Raw genomic sequence first — 17,659 nt, forward strand, 5'->3', positions numbered from 1 at the left:
GAGCCACCTGCAATTTCATCATAATTGGCACACACATCCAATTATGCCCAAGTTCCAACTTTCTTATCTCTCATCCAATTATGACCAAGTTTCAACTTTATCTCCAAGCTTCGCTCATCCTTACATTTAACTTTTCTGCACCTGGCCCAATTATTTTATATTTTCTCAGCATGCCTATGTCCAGCTGTACACAACCCTTGCCAACTCTGTATCTCTGCCAAGCTTAATTGGGCTGTCACATTTCTTCAGTGAAGTATCAGGACTGAGAGATGCTATGATTTTACAGGCCTAGTTTGCTTTAGGAAGCCTGAACCTGTTTTTCACTGCATTCAATTTGTGACAATTATTTACATTTCCCCTCTTGCCGGGCCCCTAAGGGGGGGGCCGGCACACATGACTACACGTGTGTGTGGCCATCCTTTCCAGAGGGCTCTTAGGCATTCAATTTGTGACAATTATTTACACCTCCTCCTCCCCCCCCCCCCTTCGGACCTACCTTTGTGAGTCCTTGGTGGTTTAGGGGGGAAACAGGCAGGAGTGATGCCCACCTACTCCTGCCAGGCACATCCTGAAGTAATCGCAACACTTGAAATACTGCGAGGCTTCTGCTAGATGTGGCAGAAATTTTGAAGAGCATGTGTTAAGTGCTTCCACATTAACTGAAGCAGGAAGTGCGCATTAATGTGAAAGTTAATATATGTCCTGCATGGAAAATACTGGGAATGGCCCCAATAGGTGCCTTTTTAAATTTGTAGCTACTGTGTGGTGAAGTCCTTTGCTAAGCTGCAGCTTTTACCATACTTTAGAAAAAGGGCCCTTAAAGCTACATAAATATTATTTGGGTGTGTGTATTTTTTTTTCCCAAGTACTTTACCTATAGCTTTATAGATATCTGAAGGGGTATTTTATAATGAGACTATTAAGGTACCTAGGTGCAAATGCTCATTTGTTCCTTTATAAAATTACCCCAGGAAAAATTGGTGTACACATTTATACCTATTCTGAGGCAGAGTATGTATCTGTATGCTGGATAATTTAGGGGCATATGAGCATATTCTATAAGGTGTGAACATAAGTGACAGTTCTGCCCCTGCTCTGCTCATTTTGTGCCTTCAAAACACATGTATATCATATAAAACAAAATGTTATATTGCTGTGCAGCTGCTTTATGGCTGTAGAAATGCTAAATAGTAGTAGTAGTAGTTCAGTATCTATAAGCTCAGATCCCCTTATAAAATTATCACAAAGCTACTGTATAGCATATAATTTATTGTATTAAGTACATTAAATTGAAAATACGTTTTATTTCATTTTATTCTAGATGAGGAAACAAGAATTAAAGTCACTTATAATTGAGCTTAGCAAGGAGTACTCCATTGTGACTCAGTTCACAAGTTTTGTAGCCATTGAGGAAAGGGTATGTATTAAACTAGATAACTTTAAAATCTACTGTTTTATAAATTGGGCCATAGGCTTTACTGTATTATTTTCTTCTATGGTTAATAATTTATGACGCTGCACTGTAAAAGAACAGTTTTGAAAATGAAGCGGAGGTGTGGCCTAGTAGTTAGAGAAGCAGGTTGTGAACTAGAGTAAAAATCCTGCTTCTCCCTCTGATGCTTAACAAGTTACACTTCACCCTCCTTTGCCTCGGGTGCAATTATCTAGATCTTAAATTTAAAATGTTCAGTTTCACTGAATTTCAAACGTCTAAAATTTGTAACATCCAAAAAATGAAAGAAACATAAATGTGAAAATAGACCCTTATCTATTGTGCATGATTATGCTTGTACTGTGTACATAATCAGATCTCTTTCGCAATTCTGATCCTGTGTCTTGTACATTTTATCATAAAGCTTTTCGGTCACTATAACAGATCCCCATACATCATTGGAAAAAGTATTGGAGAGCTTTGCTGAGTATGGGGATTTTGCAGGATTTAAATGAAATCTGCTGAAGTCTGAGGCATTACCTTTGAGGCAACTGTGGGATGCCCTGTTCCCTTTAAAGGGACAATACAGAATCTGCCTAGGAATCCTCAGAGGCTGCCGCCTCCAAATATATGAAAAGATTTTACTTTGAAGGCCCTTCAATCTAGTAGGATGTATCCTAACAGGAAGAGTTTGAAATAAATGCAAAAGCTTAGGAAGGGCCATCATTTTGCACACACTGATTCTCCCCAACCAAGTATTATTAAGCCTATGCCACCTATCTAAAGCAGTAGATAATTCAGAGAGAAGCTGTCCAGAATTCAATTGAAACAAAGAAATAGGTTTGGTGGGGAGTTTTACCCCCAGGTACAAAATATACTTCTTAGCCCATCCAAAGGGAAGCTGAACCTGTAAAGCAAGGACTTCTGTTGCAGGCAAGTTTATATTCATCAATTTAGACTTAAATGGCATTCATTTTGAACCCTGGCAATATGCTATAATCTTCCAACACATCCAAAATTTGGGGGAGTGACTGCCCAGGAGATCCCACAGTAAGAAGAATATCATTGGCAAAAAGAGAAATTGTACACTCCTCCCCATCTACTCTAATCCCTTTAATGCATTTTGCCAAATAATGGCCACTAAAGGTTCCACTACCAGGGCGAACAGCGGGGAGAGAGGGCAACCCTGCCAAGTCCTTCAAGATAAACTAAATTCACTAGAATACCCCCCATTTACCCTAACTTCGGGCTCTAAGGGAGTCATATAAAGATAAAATTGTCCTTGAAATTAGGCCCAACCCCCATTAGTCAACACTTGTTGCATGAAAGCCCACTCTACTCTGTCAAAGGCTTTTTCAGCATCAACAGTGAGGAGTGTCATAGGGGTCTTTGAGGCATGAGCAAGCCAGATCAAATCTAAGGTCCTCCTAACATTGTCACCAGTAGTCCACCCTGGTATGAAACCCAACTAGTCCTCCCCCCACTAAAATGCCAATAACCAGGTTCAATCTATTGGCCAGTACTTTGACAAGAAGCTTCACATCCTGATTCAACAGAGAGTTTGGTCTGTAGGACCCGCACAATGCAGGGTCCTTCCCCAGTTTACAGAACCGTTGTCCCTGCCACCAGCATAGAAGCAGGCAGATAGCCGCCCTTAAGAACCGAATTAAAGACTTGCATCAAAATTGTGGCCAAAGTCCCTACAAATGTTTTATAGAAAGTACCAGTCAGGCCATCCAACCCTGGCGGTTTGCCAGGTTTGAGCGAAGCAATGTCCCTTTTCACCTCCTCAACTGTATGGGCTCCTCCAAAAGAGAGCAGTGTTCCTATCAACTTAGGCAACAAAGTTGCAGGTAGGTATTGCTCAACAGCATCCATAGAACGGTATACTCCTGTGTGTACAAATTTTGATAAAAGTGGAGAAGTGCCTGTCTCATATGGTCTGAATCCCTAGTAAGGCACCCCATTCCCCCTTGAAGGTAGTTATATTTGCTTGTGTATACTTCGTTTTAATTGATGGGCCATAAATCTGCTAGTTTTATTGCCTTCCTCAAAGTAAATTTGTTGGGCCACTTTCAGGTCAAATGATATCTTATCCGCCCACAGGTTCTGTTATTGAGCCCTCTGCTGGCCCAGCTTCTTATGGAGCTTGAAGTGGGAGATGAAAAAACCTCTGCTCATATAAAGCAATTTCACTCCTCCGTTGGCATTCAGCCTGGGCTCACTGTTTCTTAAACCTACTAGTCCACTTTACAAGATAACACCTAACGTATGCCTTAAACCCATACCTGTAAGCATTCATCATGATGTCTGGAGTTTGATTTAGAGAGAGAGAGAGATTCCTGCATTGCCTGATAAGGATTTTTCACTTCCTCTGATCCTCCGGAAGAGTCATGAGTCTGAGTCCCCTAAATGGTAAGATGCCCAAACTGGAGCATGATCAGAGCAGACAATTGCTTCAGCCTCCGTTCTGGAGACCCAAGTTCAATAAGATCATATCAAAGAAGAGGTAGTCAATGTGAGAATAACAATTGTGAGGTGCAGAGAATAAATTATATTGAGTAGTGCTAGGATGAAGCTCCTGCCACACATCAGTCACCCCCCAAGTGAAGAGTAACATTTCGAGAGCCATCCTATCTTCCTCCATTAGTGAGCATTGCTGGAATTATCTAATGGTGGAAAGAGTGTAACATATAAACCCCCCCCCCCCCCCAAAAAAAAAAAAATATATATATATATTCAGTTGAGAAAGTTGGTGTTCCAAGTCCAAAAAAGTCCTTTTGATGTTTGTTAGATGCGCAAACAGAAACTAAATTATATTTCTGCCCATAAGTTCAACATGTAGTGCTATAAATCTATCCAAAGAATCTGTAATATACTCTAATACAGTGTTTTCCAAGCCCTGTCCTGGAGTACCCCTTGCCAGTCAGGTTTTCAGGATATCCACAATGAATATGCGTGAAAGAGATTTGCATATAATGGAGGCAGTGTATACAAATCAAGTTCATTCATATTCATTGTGGATATCCTCAAAACCTGACTGGCAAGGGGTACTCCAGGACTGAACTTGGGAAACACTGCTGTAATACTCTAGGCTAAACTCTACTAGACATACAAATGCTCATTCCTTTCTTTTTTTCTTATTGGCGTGAGAGGAGAAAAAGCAAAATGGAAAGTGCCTGTTCTGGAGGAGCCCCTCTGCACCTCTCCATAAATGTGTTTCTTGAATAAAGCAAATATCTGCAGATAGGCAGGGTGACTCTTGAAACATACACTGTCCTTTTAAAGGGGACTTCAGCCCCTTAACATATTAATTTTAAAAGGAGTAGCTCCCATGGAAATCAGAAGGTCCAGGCCATCCAATGAACAGGCAAAAGTACCACCTTATAGTTTATTAAAACTTGCTACTTCTCAAACCGACAAAGCAACGTACAGACTAAAAGTCAAAGGTAGGAAAGAAACTCATAATTGACAGGACAGTAACAGATAATGAAGTATGTAGAAATAAAAATAAAGATATTAGGAAGGAAGGGGGTGATGCAAAAGGTGGGCATATCAGACAAGGCAAGGATAAGACTAATGCTTGGGGTTGCTGGCACCATTTTGAATCTGGCAGAGGCAGGAGTGACTGGAGGATCATTCCTGTGTAAACCTCAGGGAAACATCAAGGTAGGCCTGTAGGGGTGAATTTCCAGTAGGGGTCTTCAGCTGGGGGAGCCTTGAAGTCAGGGTGCTGTTGTGAGGGGGTATTACATATGGGGGGGGGGGGGGGGAGGAGGATTTGTGGTTTGGGGGAGGAGGCTGAGGGGGAAGCTTATTTTTACTGTGGCTGGCCCCTTAAGCAGTGCCCAGGAGTAAAGCCACGGGGTGAGGAATTCAAGGAAGGGAAGAGATAGGGAAGAAGCTGGATATGAGGAGGGACAGGGACACAAGGAGAGGGATAAGGACACATAGGAAGTATGGTGAATATGGAGGGAGAATAGGGACAGTGAGAGGGCAGATGCTGAACATGGTGGGAAGTTAGAGACAGAGAGACATAAGGAAGACAGTGGACAAGAAGGATAGGGGGATGGGGAAGATGAATGGTGGACATAGATAAGAAATGTCAAAAGGACAGGACATCCTGGAAAAGGAAAAAACAAAGCAAAGCAGAGTGGAGGAGTGGTCTAGTGGTTAGGGTGGTGGACTTTGGTCCTGGGGAACTGAGGAACTGAGTTCGATTCCCGGCACAGGCAGCTCCTTGTGACTGGGCAAGTCACTTAACCCTCCATTGCCTGCCGCATTGAGCCTGCCATGAGTGGGAAAGCACGGGGTACAAATGTAACAAAAATAAAATAAACTGAGGTGAAAGCAATGCTCAGACAATAAAGCTAGAAAAAACATTTTCTGCATTTATTAATTGGAATATGTCACCTTTGGGGAATGTGTATCTATGATATCTTGATTTGGATTTGCTATGACGGATTTTCTTTATAGGGTTTATTTACTGGCGCTCTGAAGGTATTCCTCCCCTCTCATTTACCCCCCGCCCCCCCCCCCCCCATTTACTAAGCTGCGCAGCAGTGCCACATTAGTGCGTGGCTTTAGTAAATGAGGGTTAATGAGATAGCTAATTAAATGGGTGGGACATTTTTGAAGGCAGGAAAAAAAGATGCTAGTACTCCATACCAGTGTGTGCCTGCTGGAAAAAGAAGCCTGTTTATTTCACTAAAACTCAGCATAAAACCAAAATGTTGCACTTTTAACAAAGCGTGTTGCTTTAGATTGTAAGTATTCATAGTTTCATTGTAATATACTTACAAAATCTTTCCAGTATCAAATAGCCTTGAAACCTCTATTCTTGTAATGAGTTTGCTTTTGAACTAGGGTTCCGAGATAACGCCACAGCCTGACATTCCAAACATTAAAGAACTTATAGCCAAAGAAGATATAGATCTCCTGCCTTATATGGACTGGGAAATGAATGCTAATAAATACGGGAACTTGGCAAATGATTTATGTGTTAAAGACGACTCTCTGGATGGATTTGATGACAACTTCTTTACAGAGGTAAATATATGTTGAAGTATGTTTATTAAAGATAATTCAGAACAAGTACTAGTAATGTGCAATATTCCCAAAATTTTGCTACAGCCTTAAAAGAGGTAGTCTTCCAAGAACAGCAAGATAAATCTGAGAAAATAAGTGATCATAATATCTATAATCCTCCCATTCTTACATCCACTATCCTTGTCCCACCCCGTCCCCCCTCAAGTCATTCATCCCTCTATACCCCTTGGCAGTGCGGGATCTGTCAATTAGATGATACACTAGTCCATATTTAAGATTATGCTGCCGCATGCGTTCCACATCAATCAATGAGTTTTAACTACTGCAGCAATTTGTTTTTATGATATACGTAGAAATAAAGGTAATGTTTGGGCATTTACTTACCTGAAGCCTTTGACCACCACCCATCCCTGATGATTCCAGTTTAAAGCTTTCTTCATTAAGTTAGCCCCTCTGTTCTGGAGATGCTTCACCCTTTCTTTGATAAGTTGACAGCATCTCCTTGGGATATCATGCTGTCATCAGCGGAGCCATGCATTTATCTCAATAATGTGAGCTTTGCTGCCTCAGTCTGTATCATCTTAGAAATATTTGGTAGTCTTGAGTCTTTCCTCATATAGCTTCATTTACACCTGAAAATGACTTTCTCAAATTACCCCTGGAAAGTGCTTTATAAATTGCACCCACTTTGTTGATTTATTTGATAGTTTAATTGTAAACTGCTTAGCTGTCTTTGACATGAGTGGTACATAAAGCGAATAAATCAAATCAAAGGAATATTAGGAGAGAAATGTAGAATAGTCATAGTTTTTCAGAGTACAAGTTCAGGCACAATGTGATTTATAAATTAATATATTTAATGAAGAAAGGTATCCCATTATATAATCAGAGTTTCTGTTCCTTACAGAGAAAGTATTTATATTCTGGATTTCTGTTAATGTCTGTTCTCCTAATTTGTCTCACTAGGATTATGAAGATTCAGATGCAATGTCACTTGGAATATCAGATGAAAGCTTCGTGTTTACACGTGGCCTAGTAAACAGTCCAGCGCCACTTATTTTGGATGATATGTTGCAATCAGCAGCCTTTCCTCCCTCTGTTAGTTCTCCTTTTTCCTCCTCCTCCTCCTCCTGGTCTTCCACTAATCCGTCCAATTTGTTTAGCAGCCTCTCCTCCCTGTTCTGGTTCTTCTGCTGCTGCTGCTCCTCCTCCTCCTCCTCTTCCTCCCTGTGCTGGTTCTCATGTTGTTGCTGCTCCTGCTCCTCCCTGTCCTGGTGCTCCTGCTGCTCCTCCTCCTCCTCCTCTTCCTCCCTGTGCTGGTTCTCCTGTTGCTGCTGCTGCTGCTCCTGCTCCTCCCTGTCCTGGTGCTCCTGCTGCTCCTCTTCCCCTTCCCTCTCTTGATCTTCCTAAATTTATGGTGGCTCCTCCTCCTCCTCCTCCTTTTCCTCTTCTTTCTCTTGATCTTCCTAAATTTATGGTGGCAGAAAGTGACAAGATGCCTGAATTTCCAGAAGTGTCATTTTCCTCAAAAAAGAAAATACGGAAATATGTTCAGTTGCCATCTGAATATCAAGTTTCCAAGTCCAGTGATTTTGATAAGGAGTCAAATTTCTCTGCTCCTCCGCCTCTTCCTGCACATCTTGTTTTGCCTGGCTCGAAAACTAAACATACTAGTCTACGAATGGTAAGATGCTTAATTTCTGATAGTTTTACTTGAAATTCTTTTCAGCTTAAATGTTGGTCTCATTAGGGATCTAGTGTATCAAGTACCATCGAAGTGCAGTGATTAATGCTTGACAGAATGTTTTCTTGCCACAGTTAGCAAGCCTATAGGGGGAATGATTGAATAATCTACTGTGTTTCAAGCTACATGTACACTTTTACACACGTGTATCTTGTAGCTGGTTTTCAGAGCATGGCCATCTGAATACTTTGCACCTGCTTGGACAAGACCCCCCTAGCAGTAGTAGCTTGATACTGCCACTAGGGGCACCATTTTGAGGGCGGTGCTGGACAGGCCAGGAGTGACTGGGCATCACTTCCTATTTTTATATTGCTAATTTGCTGTTGTAGGGTTTTTATGTTTATGTAAATCATTTGCTCTTTATTGCAAACCTTTCTAAAGCCAAATGGACCAGATGGTGTATGAATACCGTCCCTCCTGATATTCAGCACTATTTAACCAGTCAGAAGCGGCAGCTGACCGGTTAAATACTGTTTGTTGGTTAATCCTGTATATTCAGCAGGAGATAACCAGTTATCTCCACTGAATATTCGCAGTTAGTGCCTACCACTAAACTGGCTATGTCGCGCGATTTATCCAGTTAGGCATGGATATTCAGTTCCAGACTGGATAAGATTAGCAGTTAAATTGGGCCATGTAGATAGCAGTTTAACCGCTATGACTTAACCTGAATATCGGCTTAACTGTTTGTGTTTAGCACCCCAAAACCCCCTCGGATATTTAATGCAAGTCATTGGAAACTGTCTGGAATTGAATAATCTGGGTTTAACACCAGCTTGTTTATTATTATTGTTTTTTTCAGGGAGGGGGGGATAGTGACTTCTAACTCAGAAGCCAGCATTTTGTAGGTGTAGTTGGGATTATTTTTCCCTATGTGCATCACTTTGCACTTGTCCACTATCTTCTACTGTTTTAACAAATTTTGAGTAGTTTTTTCATTTGAAAATTTTATCACCTCACTTGTCATTCTTTTCTCCAGGTAATTTATAAGTACATTGAACAACACAGGTCCCAATGGAGACGCTTGAGCCACTCCATTAGTGACAACCATTTGGAAAATTGACCATTTAGTCCTCGTTTCCTGTCTTTTAGCCAAATTCCAATCCACAATAGGGCATTGACTTCTATCCCATGACTTTATACTTTCCTGAGGAGTCTTTCATGAAAGAGTTTGACAAATGACGTCTGAAAATTGAGCATACACCTTGGGGCTCGTTTTCAAAAGAGAAAACAGTCTAAAAAGTGGCATAAAGCAGCATTTGAATGTTTTTCTCGTCAAAATGTCCAAATTGGTATTTTCAAAACCCATTTGCCAGACGTTTTTCTATGCTGTTTGTTTGCAGTGGGTGCTAATCTCAAGAGGGCGTGTTAAGGGCGGGATTTAGGTGTTCCTAAGACTTGGACGTTTTTCAGCCATAATGGAACAAAACGAAAAATGTCTAGGACTAAAATTAAGACGTTTTGAGCTAGACCCGTTTTAATAACTAAGCCACAAAAAAGTGCCCCAAATGACCAGATGACCCCCAAGAGGAATAAAGGAATGACCCCCCTTACTCCCCTGTGGCTACTAACCCCTCCCACTGGAGGAATAAAGGAATTACCCCTCCCTTACTCTGCCTGTGGTCACTGACCCCCTCCCACCTCCCCAAAGATGTGAAAGAGACGGTACATATCAGCCTCCATGACAGCCTCAGACATTATGGCCAGTTCTATTCAAGCAGCAAGCAGGTCCCTGCAGTAGCCTAGTGGTCTGTGCAGTGCACTGTGGAGAAGGAGACCTAGGCCCATAACTCACTCTGTTATACTTGTTGTGGAATGTGTAAGCCTTCAAAACCTACCAAACAACTACTATACCCACATATAGGTGACCCTGCAGTCATAAGGGCTATTGTTGTGGTGTACAGTAGATATAGGGAGCAACGGTGAGATGTGTACCTGGAAGCTTTTATGTGGTCTACTGCAGTGCCCCCTAGGGTGCCCCACTACTCTGCTGGGATGTTTGTGTGGCCAATCTACTAAGAATGCTGGCTTCTTCATCCCAATGGCTTGATTTTGTGTGGTTTTTACTTGGAAGGGTTTTTTTTTTTTTTTTTGGAAAATAGATCAAAAAGATAAACACGCAGAGCACAAAAACATCTATCAAATGGCCATTTTTGAAAAAAAAGGTTAAACGTTTTGCTGTTTCAAATATCACTATATTTGCTATTCAATGAGCAAAACGTCCAAAATCAAACTTAGATGTCATATCTAAATTGCCCCTCCACGTTGGCCTACTTGCCCTTTTACAGTTTATTACACCTTAAAAAAATTAAAATTAATTGGAAAAGGCAATATTTGCCTTTGCTAAACCCATGCTTTCTCTTTCCCATTAAGCTTTGAGAAGGTCCCAAGCAACAGTGACTAGTTGAAAGTTGCATGCATGCACAGTGTGCTTCTCAAAAGTGTATTGAAATAGTCTTAAGCTGAGGAGTAGAGAATGACCCTAGGATAGCATTTGGCCCCACCCTGTCCCCACGAGCTCTCTCCCCCATAAGCTCTCTCCCCTGTTCCCCGCTTCATTCTTGCAAGCTCTGTTTTTTCCCAGCTTCACACACCTCGAACAGTTATGATTTTATATTTAAATCATTTTCTTAAAGTATAAAAGAAACAACATTCTGTACAACTGTCATTTTATAAATCACAAACAATACAGAACAGGGATCAACAAAACCCCATCTGCCCTTCTCCCCACAAATATGCCCTCCACTATCAGGAAAACTGAACAGTAAAATTACTGCAGAATGCTACATAGAAAATTCATGCTAAACAGAATACCTCGATCACACACACATAGAACACAAATGCCAAATACATAATAGCTGACCAAAAATGATAAACATGTAGTAAACCAAAACCCCAAGAAGCCACACCAAAGAAACTTAAACATTTCCTCCTGTACTGTGCAAAATTTAAAGATCACGCATGCCAGGGATGGTGTTAGGTGAGTGTAACTAGGACTACTGCCTCCTGGCCAGAGAAGCCCTAAGCCTGCTGGAAACTGGTAGTGAGCTTTGGGTTCCCCTCCCAAATTTCTGCCCTGGGCCCCAGCCATGTCTAAAACTAGCTCTGGCAGGATACACATTTCAAATCTGATGTATTCTAGTCATATAATAGAAAATCAATTTTTTTTATACCTTTTGTTGTCTGGTCATTTTATTTTTCAAATCATGTTGGTCCCAGGCTCTGGTTTCTGTTTCCCTCTGTCTTCTAACATGCTCACCAGGGTTTCCTGCCCATTTGAAAATTTGAAATTATCTTCTTTCTTCATGCTCACCATCCATCTTCCATCTCTGTGAAACTATCTTTCCCCATGTTCAGCATCTCCTTTCTCTGTGTCCCCTATATTGCCTTGTCTAGCATCTCCGTGTCCATCTCCCCACAGGAAGTTTCATCGGAAGGTGAGAGCTAGAAGAGGGAGGTCCTGGACTAGGCCTGTGGGAATCCTCCTCGTGGTTGCATAAGAGAGAGATGCGGCAGGGATGGGGAGGGAGGAAGGAAGGAAGGAAGACAGACAGAGATTGTGGACCCGTGGTAATCGTTTTTCTTTTTTACTGCTCCTGTAGAACAGTAAAACGCTTTTCTCCCGCACCTGCGGTAAATTTATTTTGTTACCATGGATTTACTGAGAAGGCTTCTCCATGTGAGCTCTGTCAGTTGATGTTACCCATCTGTAAGGACAGTATCCAAAGAACTCCTGTTACAGATAATTAGCTTGGTTCTCAGTGGTGGCAAAAAAGTGTTACTTTCTGGAAAGTTGTACCTGTCCTTTTGTATATAGTTGGATAAATGTTAGAAATTTAAGGAGATGGAAAGGATCACAGCAGATACATTAGACATGTTGTATATATAGGCAGACCAATTAGGTATTTTGAGTATTGATATGTCTATTACCTCAGATGGTCTTGTAAAATTGTAGTGTTTTCTTATAAACCTGTCTGATAGTGATGATGGTGATGCAAATATAAGATCCAAACCGTGTATATTTTTTTTCAGCACAACATCCAGTGGGTCCAGAAGTAATTCCACTGTAACTCTTATTAAATTATTACCTGATGTGATCCACGTTTCGCCCACTTATGGGCTGATTCAGGGGTATTATACTACAAACAAATGAGAAAACAAAAGACATAAAACACAGCACTTCATTTGAAATACAAATAAAAAAAAAAATATATTATAATGTGAGGGAATCAGAAAAGTATATGTGCACTTACAACACAGAGGACGATAAATTGCAGCACTTATGCAAAGCTACAAAAATGCACACGTGATAAATGGTATTCATAAAAGAAGTGCTATATAAGCATATGGACTAGTCTGTGCGGTGCATAAAAGGTGTGCAAATGTACAAAAATTCAGTGAGTGTGACCATCAGTTCTCTTCATATTAGTGGAGACAAGCCATCTATAGTGCATCATATGAGACTGAATGTGCAAAGCAAAGTGATATGCTCTAAAGCAGGAGTACTTAAGCCATTACGTACAAATATTGGGAGTGTTCAAGAAATCACAATCCCAGAGCCAAATGCGGAAAATGCTCAGCACAACTGAAGAAGCAAATGCAAAAATGTTACATTTCATTGATCAAAACATAAATCTATATAAACATAAGATACACACTTGGTGGCTCTTTTGCTGCCAAGCAACAATGGTTACCAAACTTTTAATCTTAAAGCCAGCAAGTGTGTAAATTAAATTTATAAAGATTCATGTTTTGATCAATGAAATGTAACATTTGCTCGTTTCTAATCTAGAGAAGAAAGGTTACCTACGAAAACTAATAAAAAAATGTATTGTTAGTCCAATAAAAAAGGTATCATCTTATTTCATTTTCTATGTTTTATTTTATTTCTGTTTATTACATGTAAGTGAATAAGTCCTATCCAAACTCCCTGCACTCTTATTATATGGTGGTGCTGCTGGCGGAGTGTGGTGGTGGGAGGGAGGGCATGATCTATGATTGGAGTGTTGGCAGCAGGTCAGTTCAATATCAGCTAAAATCACTACTAAGCCCAACTTTACATTGTTTTACTACTGTTTATTAAAATTCTATTAACTTTGTATTTCAAATTACTATCAGCTTATTTTCGAAAGAGAAAACGCCTATAGTGCGACCTAAATCGGGAGATAGACGTTTGTCTCGCAAAGGCGCCCAAATCGGTATAATCGAAAGCCGATTTGGGGCGTTTCCAACTGCACTCCGTTGCGGAAACGAATAAAGTTGATGGGGGCGTGTCGGAGGCGTGGTGGAGGTGGAACTGGGCGTGGTTATCAGCCGAGGAGAGATGGGTGTCTTTAGCTGATAATCGAAAAAAAAAAAGGCGTTTTTACCGCAATTTTGGGTCACTTTTTTTGGACCCTTTTTTTTCATGAACAAGTCCCAAAAAAGTGCTCCAACTGCCCAGATGACCACTGGAGGGAATCGGGGATGACCTCCCCAGACTCCCCCAGTGGTCACTAACCCCCTCCCACCAAAAAAACCCCACTTTAAAAACTTTTTTCCAGCCTGTATGCCAGCCTCAATGCCGTACCCACCTCCATGACAGCAGAATGTGTTTGATCCTGTCACAGCCTTTCCCTGAGTCAGATGTGGCTCTCAGGTGCAGTACAGGGTCACATCAGCATTGCATTGTGGTGGGTGTACAGCATTCTGCCAGCTCTGACCCACTGCTCATCTCAGTACCAGGGAGACTCGTTGCCAGTGGGGCACAACCTCTGATCTGCAGTTAACTGTGAGTAAATGTGGTTATTCCAATAAAGGACATTTTTGGAGAGATTAGTCTTCAGGTGTCAACTGGTGTGCCAATGTTATATAGCAGCAACCAGTCCTAGAGGCCTGCGTGTATGCAGGTCCCTGGAGCACTTTTAGTGGGTACCGCAGTGCACTTCAACAGGTGGCCCCAGGCCCATCCCCCCCTACCTGTAACACTTGTGCTGGTAAATGGGAGGCCTCCAAAACCCACTGTACCCACATGTAGGTGCCCCCTTCACCCCTAAGAGCTATGGTAGTGTTGTACATTTGTGGGTAGTGGGTTTTGGGGGAGGGGGGTTGGGAGCTCAACACCCGTGGTAAGGGAGTTATGCATGTGGGAGCTTTTTCTGAAGTCCACCACACTGACCTCTAGGGTGCCCAGTTGGTGTCCTGGCATATCAGGGGGGCCAGTGTACTACCAATCCTGGCCCCTCCCACGACCAAATGGCTCGGATTAGGACGTTTTTGAGCTGGGCGTTTTTAGTTTCCATTATCGCTAAAAAAACAAAAGCCCAGCTCAAAAACGTCCATTTTTTTCGAAAATACGGTTCGGCCCGCCCCTTCACAGACCCGTTCTCGGAGATAAACGCCCATGGAGATAGGCGTTTCCGTTCGATTATGCCCCTCCACGTAAGCCGCATTGAGCCTGCATTATGTGGGAAAGCGCGGGGTACAAATGTATTAATAATAATAATATACCAATTAATTAAAATCCACCCCAGCACTTATCCACACATTATGTAAAAGTGTCTTTTGGAGTATTTCCATGAAGAATGATGTGCTGTTAACATGTATTCTTTGAGTCAACATGGCAGCATTTTTGTTTGTAATACTAGAAAGCAGTTACTACTGATGAAGAAGCATCTCAAGTCGGTATAAAAAGCTTCCAGGAACCACAGGATTTAGATGTAGCTGCATCTTATTCTTTCACGTCTGCTATATGTAACAAGAAGCTACAAACTGCTGGAGCAAGTAAGTACTGGTCTAAATTCTAACAATATTATTGTGTTAGAAATTCTGTTGACAGTTATATGACAAAGATCTTTGTCTCTATCACAGGATCTCAAGAATGTTAATCTTTTAGATACATTAACTAACTTGAATCAATACCACTACCAACTGTATACACATCAAGGAACTTGAAATAGTGTCCAAATGCATTGTATCGTAGATCAAATGTTTCATTTTGTGAATTATAAACAATGCACAGGTATGTCATAAATACAAGTCATACTGATTTTGTAGTTGGGTGAGGATCCTGTCCCAAAGTGCTTACCATTTAACTAGGAAGAAAGGGTGACATACAAAAGATGGTTTTAAGAGTAGTACCTTGAGCACAAAGGTGGGTTTTCTAGAGGTTATTAGAATGCTTGTTTGAAGAAGCATTTTTTCAGATAGGACTTCCCATGAGGGGCTTCTTGCATATTGTAAAAGAGAGAAAATTTAGAAGGTATTTTGAGTATTGATATGTCTACCATTCCTCTATGCTCGTGGCCAAAATTCAGTCTTACCAGCTCTACATGAGCATACACATGCGGAACAATGTGCGGCAGTTGGCGGGCTTGGTGGACAAGCTCCCTCCTGAGCAAGCCAAGCCATTTCAGGAGGTGGTCAGGCAGCTGAAGGCGTGCAGAAAATTCCTGGCCAGAGGGGTGTATGACACCTTTGATGTTGCGTCCAGGGCCGCTGCTCGAGGTGTGGTGATGCGCAGACTCTCATGGCTGCATGCCTCCGACCTGGAGAATAGGATCCAGCAGCGGATTGCGGACTCGCCTTGCCGTGCGGATAATATTTTTGGAGAGAAGGTCGAACAGGTGGTAGAGCAGCTCCACCAGCGGAATACCGCTTTCGACAAGTTCTCCCGCCAGCAGCCCTCAGCTTCTACCTCCACAGGTAGACGTTTTTATGGGGGAAGGAAGACTGTTCCCTACTCTTCTGGCAAGCGTAGGTACAATCCTCTTTCTCAACAGCCTGCGGCCCAGGCTAAGGCCCAGCGCGCTCGCTCTCGTCAGCAGCGTGCGCCTCAGCAAGGCCCCTCGGCTCCCCAGCAAAAGCAAGGGACGAGCTTTTGACTGGCTCCAGCAGAGCATAGCCGCCATCCAAGTGTCAGTGCCGGGCGATCTACCGGTCGGAGGGAGGTTGAAAGTTTTTCACCAAAGGTGGCCTCTCATAACCTCCGATCAGTGGGTTCTTCAAATAGTCCGGCAAGGATACACCCTCAATTTGGCCTCCAAACCTCCAAACTGCCCACCGGGAGCTCAGTCTTACAGCTTCCAGCACAAGCAGGTACTTGCAGAGGAACTCTCCGCCCTTCTCAGCGCCAATGCGGTCGAGCCCGTGGGCCGGGCAAGAAGGGCTGGGATTCTATTCCAGGTACTTCCTTGTGGAAAAGAAAACAGGGGGATGCGTCCCATCCTAGACCTAAGGGCCCTGAACAATATCTGGTCAAGGAAAAGTTCAGGATGCTTTCCCTGGGCACCCTTTCCCCATGATTCAGGAAAACGATTGGCTATGCTCTCTGGACTTGAAGGACGCCTACACGCACATCCCGATACTGCCAGCTCACAAACAGTATCTGCGATTTCAGCTGGGCACACGTCACTTCCAGTACTGTGTGCTACCCTTTGGGCTCGCCTCTGCGCCCAGAGTGTTCACGAAGTGCTTGGCTGTAGTAGCAGCGGCACTTCGCAGGCTGGGGGTACACGTGTTCCCATATCTCGACGATTGGCTGGTGAAGAACACATCCGAGGCAGGAGCTCTACAGTCCATGCAGATGACTATTCGCCTCCTGGAGCTACTGGGGTTTGTGGTAAATTATCCAAAGTCCCATCTTCTCCCAGTACAGAGACTCGAATAGGAGCTCTGCTGGATTCTCGGACGGCTCATGCCTATCTCCCAGAGACGAGAGCCAACAACTTGTTGTCCCTCGTCTCTCGGGTACGAGCGTCCCAGCAGATCACAGCTCGGCAGATGTTGAGATTGTTGGGCCACATGGCCTCCACAGTTCATGTGACTCCCATGGCCCGCATTCACATGAGATCTGCTTCAATGGACCCTAGCTTCCCAGTGGTTTAAGGCTGCTGGGGATCTAGAAGACGTGATCCACCTGTCCACGAATTTTCTCAAATCCCTGTATTGGTGGACGATTTGGTCCAATTTGACTCTGGGACGTCCTTTCCAAATTCCTCAGCCACAAAAGTGCTGACTACGGATGCGTCTCTCCTGGGGTGGGGAGCTCATGTCGATGGGCTTCACACCCAGGGAAGCTGGTCCCTCCAGGAACGCGATCTGCAGATCAATCTTCTGGAGTTACGAGCGGTCTGGAACGCTCTGAAGGCTTTCAGAGATTGGCTGTCCCACCAAATTATCCAAATTCAGACAGACAACCAGGTTGCCATGTATTACATCAACAAGCAGGGGGGCACGGATCTCGCCCCCTGTGTCAGGAAGCCGTCAGCAGGTGGCTCTGGGCTCGCCGTCACGGCATGGTGCTCCAAGCCACATATCTGGCAGGCGTAAGCAACAGTCTGGCCGACAGACTGAGCAGGATTATGCAACCTCACGAGTGGTCGCTCAATTCCCGAGTAGTGCGCCAGATCTTCCAGGTGTGGGGCACCCCTTGGTAGATCTCTTTGCATCTCGAG

General features: G+C 43.0%; 1 protein-coding gene across 1 annotated transcript in view; it reads left to right on the forward strand.

Moving 5' to 3' along the window:
• The window catches only part of LOC115458756 (protein mono-ADP-ribosyltransferase PARP4-like), a gene marked incomplete at its 3' end in the record, with an annotated part of 153,292 nt that extends 145,572 nt beyond the window's left edge, over positions 1–7,720 (forward strand). The window contains 3 exon segments of the mRNA XM_030188568.1: positions 1,322–1,417; positions 6,299–6,481; positions 7,448–7,720. Of these exon segments, the coding sequence (XP_030044428.1) occupies positions 1,322–1,417; positions 6,299–6,481; positions 7,448–7,720 (552 nt within the window).
• Between the last annotated feature and the right edge of the window lie 9,939 nt (positions 7,721–17,659).

Source organism: Microcaecilia unicolor, unplaced genomic scaffold (assembly GCF_901765095.1).
Source record: "Microcaecilia unicolor unplaced genomic scaffold, aMicUni1.1, whole genome shotgun sequence".
NCBI classification, from domain to species: Eukaryota; Metazoa; Chordata; class Amphibia; order Gymnophiona; family Siphonopidae; genus Microcaecilia; species Microcaecilia unicolor.